The sequence below is a fragment of the Solanum pennellii genome, chromosome 11, assembly GCF_001406875.1.
Source record: "Solanum pennellii chromosome 11, SPENNV200".
Classification (NCBI taxonomy): Eukaryota; Viridiplantae; Streptophyta; class Magnoliopsida; order Solanales; family Solanaceae; genus Solanum; species Solanum pennellii.
This window is the reverse complement of record NC_028647.1, coordinates 41449283-41460526: the sequence shown is the minus strand read 5'-3', so window position 1 is coordinate 41460526 and position 11244 is coordinate 41449283. Positions and strand designations below refer to the sequence as shown.

General features: G+C 33.2%; 1 protein-coding gene across 1 annotated transcript in view; it reads left to right on the top strand.

The window, feature by feature from the left end:
* Positions 1 to 2618: 2618 nt before the first annotated feature.
* Positions 2619 to 11244, top strand: part of LOC107003053 (protein phosphatase methylesterase 1) — a 9739-nt gene continuing 1113 nt past the window's right edge. The window contains exons 1-12 of the mRNA XM_015201297.2: positions 2619 to 2862; positions 3404 to 3488; positions 3636 to 3706; positions 5651 to 5765; positions 5872 to 5951; positions 6866 to 6950; positions 7020 to 7100; positions 7868 to 7962; positions 8176 to 8226; positions 9090 to 9170; positions 10414 to 10486; positions 10571 to 10648. Coding sequence (XP_015056783.1) covers positions 2765 to 2862; positions 3404 to 3488; positions 3636 to 3706; positions 5651 to 5765; positions 5872 to 5951; positions 6866 to 6950; positions 7020 to 7100; positions 7868 to 7962; positions 8176 to 8226; positions 9090 to 9170; positions 10414 to 10486; positions 10571 to 10648 — 993 coding nt within the window. The 5' untranslated portion in view covers positions 2619 to 2764. The remainder of the gene's footprint in view (positions 2863 to 3403; positions 3489 to 3635; positions 3707 to 5650; positions 5766 to 5871; positions 5952 to 6865; positions 6951 to 7019; positions 7101 to 7867; positions 7963 to 8175; positions 8227 to 9089; positions 9171 to 10413; positions 10487 to 10570; positions 10649 to 11244) is intronic.

Below are 11244 nucleotides of genomic sequence, written 5' to 3'. Positions count from 1 at the left end.
TATATATATATATATATATATATATATATATATATATTCATAAACGTGTTTCCTGTGTTGAATTTTTTTTTGCGATAGTGGAATTTGATTAAAAATTAAAAATAAAATCGTACTTACCATAAATTGGAGGTGATTCTCTGTCATTGTTGCTCCTTAAAAGCATTGTAACTTCCAAACGTTGATAATATTATGGAAGGAAGTATAATGCATCTTTTAGATTTTAGGGTTATTTCGAGATTAGAGATAAAGATGGGGGGAAACTAAGAAAGAAGACTAATGTTTCAAAGGAGAAGCCCAAACGACGACTTTACAATTTTTGGAGGGAAACATATGAGAAGCACATGCTAAGCCACTGGTCTATTAAAAAAGTAAGGGGGTTAAGATGGAGACTAAAAATGCATCATTTTATTAAAGAATTAGGACTATTAATGCTCCACTAAAAAGAAATAAGACTATTTTGAGTCTAAACTAAAAAATAATGGTCTATTTTGAGCCTTTACTTTAAAATGATAGTACAAACTTATGGTTATTTTAAATAATTCTTAGAATTTGTGGATATAAATGATATTTCTCTTAAAAAGTTAAATATTTCTCCCAAAACATATAGCCGTGCATAATAAAACGTCACCCAAAAATAATTTGCCATTAATATTTAAGAATTTATGATGAAACGCTTGATAATTGATCAAACTTTTTCAATCCATATGTGTAATAAAGCTAGACTTAAGGAGAAAAGATCTGACATGCTTTTAAAGCCAAAAATGATATTCATCTTTTCTTTTTTCAATTTTTTTTGATTTTTTCTTAATTGTTCCTATTTGTATCATATATTAATTTTTTTTTAAAAAAATCTTAATTAAATTCTCGTAATTATTGGTCTCTTTTTTCAGTTTAAAAAGCTCAAAAGTCACTGTGACTAATTTAATGATACAATTATTGTTTTTTTCTAAAATTTTAAAGTTTTCTTTATTATATTGTGATAGAATATGCAGTAAATTGAATATACTCAACATTTTTTTATTCTTGAAATTGCTCCACATTGCAATGTGTCTTGAAGACTATAGTTTATACCGAATTATGAAGAACATGATTAGAAGGTGTGTATACTATGTGCTTCTCCGTATGTAGTGTATTAGTGTGTATTATTGAGAGACTACAAAGTGAGTATATGTAATTGTATCTCCTTGCAAAGTGAGTATATTTTCCGATTATATGATTGTAAAGACGAATCAACTTTGTTACTTTGAGCTATTTGTAGACTAGTATCATTCATAACTATATTTTCATGTTCATATGTCATAAATATTTGACCAGTCCTTCGATATTTCCACAAATAATATGTAACACTGCATAAACTATTACAATTTTCATTTTGTGTTAATATCACAATGATTCATGCCTAGTTTCACTTGTGTGCAATTATATTTTCAGTGTATTAATTTTATGCTAAAAATCAAACATATTGAAAGTAGTGATTCTCAAATATATATCATCAATTTTGTCTTTTTTCATATTAAAATTACTTTATACATTTTCATACGTAGCTGAAAGAGACATTTTTTACGATGAACAATCAAAAAACTGTTATTCCCTCTGTTCTTATTTATATTCATCAAATTAGTTTCTACTTCATCATTCATATTTATCAAAATTTAAAGTAATAACAAATTTTATGTTGCTGAGAATAATAATTTTTAAAAGTAATGAATTATTAATTTTATTTATAGATGAAATAAATGGTTAATAAATATAAAAGTGCAGTTGTTTTAACATAATATAAACTTGTGTCTCGATTTTTGTATGCAAAAATCTCAAATTATGATATAGAATTCCCTTATCATGAATTTAGAGAATATGATATAATTTCTTTTATAATTTTAATTATACATTATAAAATATCCAAAAAGTATAAGTACTTTCGGTCTAATTAATTATATACATTAACATCCTTAGAGCACAATCGACTATGTCTCTCACTTTGGGTTAAGACTCAAAATGATCCTTGAATTTTCACATGAAACACTAATAGTCCCTCATGTTTTCAATATTGATGCATTGTTGGTACTAACCTAAAATTTTGTCTATTTTTTAACATTAATTTTGTCAAAATTTTATATAATGAATGTCTAATCGTCTTTTTATATATTATAAAAATAATAACTCTAACAGAGAAAAGATGATAAGAAAAACACCTTGTTCTATTCACTAAAAATTTTACTGCAATTAAACTAAAAGCATCTTAACATATGACTTTGCAGGAATAGAAAAAATTGTATAATTGCATGTAAAATTATCATGATAAACCTCTCGACTTTATCTGCAATACAATTTCTACTAAACAAAACAAAGTGTTTTTCTTATCACATTCTTTCATATGGAGTTGTTATTTCTATTAAATATATAAAATGACAATTGAACATCTCATACATCGGTTATGGATAAAATCAATGCTAAAAAATAGATAAATTTTTGGAAAAAAAAACTAAAAGTGCACCAATTTTACAAACATAAAAAACTATTAATACTTTATGTGAAAATTAAGGATCGCCTTACCTCAAAGAAAAAGAGACTATTTTGATCATTTCCTCGAGTGGGCTTCTTAGTGGGCTAACTGGCTTCAAAACAGAAAGGCATAATTTTACCCAACATATCATGTGGAAATCTTCACAACTCAAAAGCATCAAATCGCAGAAAGAGTGAAGAAAAATTCAAAAATAACATTCATCAAAATTGAGAAACTTGAAACAAACATTGAGTGAGCATCATGGATTCATCAAACCTTACATCACTTCCAGAAGAAGGCTCAGAAGAAACCCATCACCCTTCTGCCTTTTCTTCTGCTCCTACTCGCCCTCCCATTCAGTAAGTTCATTTTATGTGTTTATTTTCCCCAATTTTAAAAAAATTGTAATTTTGAGTGCTGTATGGATTGTGGGTTTCTAATAAATTTGATTTGAAACATGTGATTAACATTCTTGTAGTTGTTTCCTGTTGAAAGTTCAATCTGTGTTAAAGAAAACTAGTAGCTTGTTCTAGTGTTAACAACTTCTATTATGAAAAAATTTACTTCATGCTAGCATATTCAAGGGTTTGCCTTCTGGGTGAGCTCGTCACACCGGGCTTGCCTAGTGTGGGTTATCCTATGTGGTTTGTTAGTCATTACATGAGCGGAGTTTTTACCCTGTGCACACCCAAAGGGTAGCGACTGCGGGATTTTAGTCATAAAAATATATTAGTTGGGGGTTGGGAGTATGGGGGAGTTCTTTTGGTGCTTTAGGTCAGATAAAGGTGTCTCTATTTGCAATTCAAAACCAGAATTCTGGAACTGTAGAGATTTATTGTTTTTGATTAGTTGTATTAAAGTATTATTTGGCTGAAAATTTTATCTTAATTATCTCTGCAGGACTTCTTCACAGAAATATGCACCTTTAGACTGGTCACATTATTTCGATCAAGAGGATGACATTCAGATCCCAGATTCAGATGATGTTTGTGCTCACTTCTGTTGAATTTTCTTACTGAATAAATTCTCTCTGCACTTTGTCACCCCCTAAGAAATAACAATAACATTTCTTTATGCTCTTCTTTTTGAAGTCAAGTAGCAAGATCATCTTTTATTTGCTTTGTCATTTCAGGTATTTCATGTTTATATGGCAGGGACAGAAGGGCCTGTTATTTTTTGCCTGCATGGCGGTGGTTATTCTGGGTAGGTATTCTTTTGGTGCAACTTTCTAACATCTAATCCAATTTTTTTGTGTTTCTTATGTTTCTGTTTTAGCAGTTGTGGTTACAAAGTGTATAACCATTTAGGTTTTGTTCCAGATGAATTTCAATCATAACAAAGGCATTTAATCCTGATAGCTTTTTCCTTTCTTTGAACATTTAACCTTATGACACTTTGGTCTACAAACAAAAAGTGATATTGGAGCAACTTACATTTGAACCCTTCTTTTCCAACTTTTCTCTTAAAAGAATTGAATTTTGACCTTCTTATTAATAATCATAGCCAAATAAAATCCAAGATAAGACATCCAAATAATGTAGTATTCCACACTCTGCATGTTTGTTCTGATGTGTCTTGTATCTGTAAGGCAATCCTTTTGCACTAATTGACCAATAATACATCAAAGTCCAAAAAAAAGGAGCTTTGCCTGGTCAGAAGCAAGTGACTTGGAGGGAAGAGGAGAAGATCAATTTTATGGCCTAATCTAAAAAAAGATGCAAAAGATGTATAGCAACTCCTTTATTTACATAATAGTCGTTTAGTTTGACTTGGTGCATACTGTGCTGAAGTTGCGTCATTTTCCCTGTGCTTATGCCAACTGTTTAAGAATCATCTGACTGCAGAAGATGTCAGAGAGATCAAGAAAAAGGGGAATCAGGAAGAGCCAAATAGGAAAACTTGCACTTCCTTGTTCTCACATTTTGGTAGAAAACAGTAATTTGATTGCAGAGTGGCTTGGTTAAGGGTGGAGAATGATAAAATTATACCATTTGAAGGGGAACCTTGTCCTTCGTATAACTGCTGTATCTTGATGTACAAGCCAAAATCACTGCTTACATAGAAAAGATTAATGAAGAAAGAAGTATCTTTTGTTACTCTTAACATCATTCTGACTAGTATGGAACAATCTATTGTTTCTCTCATTCTAAATAAGTTTTTTGTTTAAAGGACATTATATGTAGGTTAGACATTATATGTAGGTTAGGTGCACGTTACTGGCTTGAACCCTTCCACAGCGTAGACAAACACAGGTACTTATGATGAGAAGAGTGGACGTAGGCTCATTAACCATCGAGTTTTGAACTCCATGCCAGATAGCCCTTGAGGATTTCTCGGTTATCAAAAGAAAAGAGAGACATAGTGAGGTATTCCTCCAAGCTGTGTTTCTATCCCTGCCAATTTAAAGACATAGTGAGGTAGTCCTCCAAGCTGTGTTTTTATCCCTGCAAATTTTCTAGATCATCAATCTAGCTAAAACTCAATCAGCTATTCTTGAGAGAATCTATGAGATGTTGAACAAGGGAAACCCAAAGTCCACAACTGTTATTGTGGTTGTGCCACAAATTTGTATTTTATATGGTCACAAGCTTGGCGTGCTATAAAGAATCTTTTTGTAGTTTTGTGTCAACTCTCCAGGGAATGGACTTGGGAGTTTAAATGTCTTCTAGCTGAGAACTTGCGTGGAAGAGGAATTTGTGCGACTTTTTGGAGATATTTGAAAGCTTTCATATTACAATTTAGGAGACTTAGTGAAGACAAGGAGCTGGGTAAAAACCTAGGTGGTGGATTTGAAAATAAAATTAGATGTAGTGCTCTACTTTATGTTTTATTTTTTACTTGAATGCTAGATATCTTGCTTTGCCAGTAGCCTTTTGTTCAAGAAGTTACTTTAGTGACTCCCTTTTTTTTATAGGTCAGTCAACGACCTTAAAAAAATCATGGTGTCCATGCTCTTATACCGTTAGTCAGTTTATTTAGTGAATTCTTTAGTTAATAAAAGATGCTTGGAAATTTTCTTTCTGTTGGAGGGTACAGAGACTCTTGGTGAATGGTTTTGCTTGCTTTCTCCCTCTATCTGTAAGTAGTTGAACACCAATTTTGAAATTCAGAACAGTATGCTAAATCTATGTAGTTTTATTTTCTCAGGCTCTCATTTGCATTGGCAGCAAGTAAAATTAAGGAGAAAGCTAGGATAGTGGCCATGGATCTAAGAGGACATGGAAAAACATCTACACAAAATGATGTAGATTTGTCTATTGAGGTACCTAAGAGCGACGTATCTTGCTACTATGAGCTTCAGCATTTGATGCTTTTGAGAAACTTCTTTTGCCCCAATTCCCATGTTATGGTGGACAAATTGTTTGCAGAGGCTATGCAGTGATGTGTTTTCTGTTTTGAAGACCATGTATGGCGATGCTCCGCCTGCAATTGTGCTTGTTGGCCACAGGTTGTACTTTGCTCATGAAGTTAGTTCATATTCAATTGTTTACGCCTTTATTTGACTATTTACTACGTTGTGTGTAACTTTGTGAATAGATAAATATCTACTTACAGCACTAAAGGTCTATGCGATGCTGGGAGCAGAACAACCCATAGGAGATCAGTCCCAAATAAGTATTATATGCTAATCAAAAACATAGTTTGAGGATCAAACAGTTTTAGGACTAATAAAGGATCAATTCTTTGGGACTCTATATACAGCGCTTTAGATTGCATTCAGCCAATCAGCCTTGGTACATAAATCTAAAGTAGCCATTTCCGTTCATGCCAAAATGTTTGGAGAATTTCTTTGCAGTCATCTCTGCTGTGTTAAGCTAAATAAAAGGTTCTGTGTTATATCATTGCTAAGTAGCGGCAAGCTAAGAGTCACAAAGTTTTTTAGTTGGATGCAATTTCCCTGAACAATTTTTTTTTTAACATTAGCTCAGTAGTTTTATAACAGAATGACTTATATTAGTGTAGCAGTGTTCTGTAAACCAAATAGATCTCTGTCGCAACGATCAGACTGATGATTACTTTGAATTTTTAACTCATTGATTTGCCACATTTCTTTGCATTTTCCATTTTATCTTCCAGTCTGAAGAGTCATGAAATGTATCTTTTGTTGTTTTACTTTTTCAATTTTTGGTTGGTCTGAATTCCTGTCATTTCTTCCTAGATATTTGTTACCAACATTGCAAATGGTTTGCAAGCATAAGAAATAAGGAAAAAACCTTTACATGTTTTCCCTTGAAATAATTTTTTGTCCTGCTATGAATTAACTATTTTTTCTTTATATCTTAATCACCTGCATGCTTGGGTTAAATGTTTTCTGTACCACAAATAAAAGGTGGTGCTTAGAGTTTTCTGTTTATGTCACAGTATGGGAGGTGCAGTTGCAGTTCATGTTGCTGCAAAGAAATCACTTCCAAGTTTGGCCGGCTTGGTGGTTGTGGATGTTGTTGAGGTTGTCAGTCTTTCTAACTTTTAGGATATGCTTTTTATTTCATCATGTACTGATTTCCTAATATATCAGGGTACAGCAATGGCATCATTGATTCATATTCAAAAGATACTATCGAACAGAATGCAGCATTTCTTGACCCCTGAAAAAGCGGTACCCAATGCTTAAAACTCCTTCCATTTCTGACAGCATTCTTGCGCACCTCTTATCATATTTGGCAAAGTTTTATTGTTTTGTGTTTAGTCAAGTAGCCTTTTTCTCTGGTATGGTTTGGTTTATATTCAATCTACCCAGTCCAACCCAAAAAATAACTTAGTTTCCATGGAAGTATAAAAATCACTATCAGAGGGAGTACTCTGCAATAGTCTATATTTTGATTATGTATATTATGTTACTGCTGTTTGCTTCGTGTCCTGTGCCTGTTAAACAAAAATTGTTTCTGATTTAATAAAACTAACACATTCTCTTTTGCTATGGAGCTAGCTCAGTTTTATTTTTGGATCTTTTGTAATTTTGCATCTTCTTGATGCCATCAATGAAATCATTTACTTCATCAAAGAATAAGTAAATGTCAATTAATCTAGTCACTTATTTTTGTTATTTTTTTGTTGACAAATACAGTCTTGAGTGTCTGACCACCAATGTCACATAGTCAGGTGAACGATTTTCCATATGACATCTCCTTGTCATCTTAAGTAACTTTCACACCATAACATTGTGAAGATTAACTCACAAACCTTTTTCCTACCCCTCTAATATAGCATGATTTATCTATTAATCCAGAAAACATCCTGGTTTATACTAATTTTTCTATTTGTAGCTTCCACTTTGTTAGGATTTGAGTTTTACAGGAGCTCCTCTTATCCCTTAGATCTTTTGCAGCTCTCATGTTTTTATTTGGAAATATTATGCATCTGCAGATTGAATGGAGTATCAAATCAGGCTCTTTGAGAAATATTGACTCTGCCTGTGTATCAATCCCCAGCACGTTGAAATATGATGACTCAAAAAAATGGTGTGTAAAACCATGTATATTTTATGGCATTTCTTTCCTTTCCTTTTATTTTTATTTTTAGTTTAGGGATGGTAATGGGAAGGGGGAGTTCTGTCTTTCAGCTTTCTTTTTCAGACTTGTAATTAGTATGCAGGTTTTCGTGATGTAATAATTTTTTTTTGGTATTGGCTTTTGATGTTTCTAATTACCCATTGACAAACACTTATACTGCAGTTACACACATAGAGCAAGACTTGAAGAAACTGAACAGTTTTGGAGAGGGTGGTATGAGCTATTCTTTCTGCTTATCCAGTCTAAATCTTTTTATTTATCCTGACATTTTGTGCTGCTTCAAAAATCACTGTATCTTTGATTTAGGGTCCTAGGAGACCATGGGGGACTGTGTTGCATCTGTTGTCTAGCAATTACCCTCCATTTTATAGGGAAAAACTGTTTTTTGGTTCTCTGTGCAATTTCAAAATAATTTTATTTTTTCTTCTCCCTTGCCTGTGATCTTGAAGGTTATGGCAGATCAATTCATTCAGTAAGATAGCAGTCACTTTAAATTACTACGCCAACCGAATGAATATTTAGTCTTTTGTGATCAGTAAGGTATGAATTACCTTTCCTTGCACACTCAACCTTATTTCCCGGAGGGAGGGTATAATTGTAAAGACTGAAGTTCATATAGTTTCGCTTATTACCCTCTTACTCGCACACCTACCAACTAGAATGAAATCAGACTAACCCCAAAAAGTAACTATCACTTGAGAAATGGGATCTAGCCTTTGGGTTCAGTTCAGAGTTCTACCTTCTGGTATTCTTCCTGTATTCTTCCTTAATCAGGAAAAGCCTTTATGCAGGTATGAAACAAACAAACAAAAAAAGTGAATCCAATCGGTACCAAGACAAAAAGAAGGCTCTGAGAGGTTACAGATTATGATGGACCTACTCCTTTAAATATTTAAGGAGTCTGTGAAGTCCGATGCATTAATAAAATCATGAATTATTTTCTTATTACACCGCAAATATCCTACAGTTAAACACATCTAAATCTACACATTGCTTCTGGTCTTTCTTAAAGCACCAATGATTTCTTTCTGATCAAACTGACCATAGGATGCACATTGGCACCAATGATGTTTCAGGTATGAAGGCCTATCAGAGAAGTTTTTGTCATCTCCTGTGCCAAAGATATTGCTTTTAGCTGGGACAGACAGACTTGACAGGTTGTGTACTTTTACCTGTGTCAAAGGTTGTGCTGAATTCTATATTGATGCTAGTATGCATGTGAAGCTTCACCACTATGTAGTTATGTATGCAAGATGTATCTGTATATTCCTTTTCTGATATGTGGTTCAAGTACACCTGATGATTCCTTGTTTTCCTTTTTCTGATCCAACTTAATAATGAGTCATGTCGAAACAATTTATGTGCATGGCTTTCCTAAACAATATAATGCTTGCAGTCTCACTTGTAATGAGGGATTGCATGGCCATCCCTCTCGCAAAAGTATCTCAAAATGACTGCCAGTTTTATCCTAGTTAACTATCTATTGGTTGGGAATGTGTATAATCCTAAACAGAAAGTAGAATTGCCAAAGTCTGCTTAGAATCTCTGGAGACTTGTCATTGTTCAGTATATGAAACACGAGCATCAAACAGCGGACATATCAATGGAGGCAATAAAGGACTGCCATTTATCTAGCAATTACATAAATGACTACCTTTCTGGCATTGTCATTATATGCCTATGAACTAAGAATAGAGTCTTGTAAAAACAATAGTGATGTCATTTGGTTTCAGAGAAGTGTATTGTCCTTTAGCGCTCTCCTTTACTACCTCTAATGGAACTGAAACAGACATACAAAGATATTAGAGAAATAACTGTGTTTATGCTCAACACTCTAACCCTTTTGTATAGGGTTCTCCAACTAAATCCAACACAAACTATCAATATTCAGAACATGTATGCGGGAACTACCTAGTTTCCAAGTAAATAGATGTCACTATGATTTTTATTGGGTAACAGTTTTCTTGTGGAAATACCCTTCATTATATCTACCTAACTTTCTCTCTCACAAAAATAAAGTCTTCATTGTAGAGCTTCGATATACCATTGGATTTGTTACTGTTGAGTTTGTTTATATTTGTGTTCTCCATGATGCTTGTTTTGTTCAGAGGTCTCTTTCAAGATTCCTTTACCAGATATAATGTACTTTACAACCCAATGTCTGAAGAGATACTACGAAGTAGAATCTCTATCCGGATAGAGGTTAAGATTATTCTTTTCCGGTGAAAGATTCTAAAAGCTTATTTCATAAAATTTGGTTGGGGATGTTTAAAGCTAGAAGCATGAACTATGTTATCAGTTATAAAAAACAAAAATGCTAGAAGCATGAACTACATCTCTCTAGCTTGTTTTGATAAAACATGAGGCCAATTTGTCAATAGTATCTCTTTATTGTCACAGAACACTCACAATAGGTCAAATGCAAGGGAAGTTCCAAATGGTGGTCGTCAGACACACAGGCCATGCTATACAGGTCCATTTTAATTTTCTTAAGATGCCAATTGGTTTAAATTTGGATTGTACTTCTGAATATTTGTTTGTCCTTTGAACACTGCAGGAAGATGTGCCTGATGAATTTGTCACTTTGATACTCAATTTCATTTCCCATAACCGAATAGGCCCAAATGGAATTGAGGTTAGTTTGTGGAACTTGCTATTGGACTACTTTGAAGTGTCTAGCATAATAGTTTAACATCCAAAAAGATTTTTTTTCTTATTTAATCTTTTTCGGGTACCGTAGACTCCGGACTCTAGGGATGGCAAATGGGGTGGGGTGGGCAAACCCACATTAACCCGCAAAGACTTCTACCACCGTCTAGTTCATATGAAATGGACACACCACCATCCAGTCCAACTCAGCCCATAATTCTTATTATAACCACTGAAACATAGCCTCGTCAGGTACATCCACCATATTCCAATCATTTTTATTTTATATAGAAGGAAATTGTATGGGTTAGAAAGGAAAAATAAATACTAAACATTAACTCCACAACAAAAAAAAGAAGAAACAGGGATGCCATTGCCAGGTAGTAAGGTCGCCATAGGTTGAGCAAGTAACACTTTACTCGGATGATTATATATTGAGTTCATAATGTACATATAATATTTTATTATATTGTATTGTATTGTTTTGATGAATATATTATTTGGAAGATTATATCGTTACATGAAATTAGAGTCATAATTTTTTAAGCTTTTGTTTTGTTTAAATAAGTATAGACCCCACCC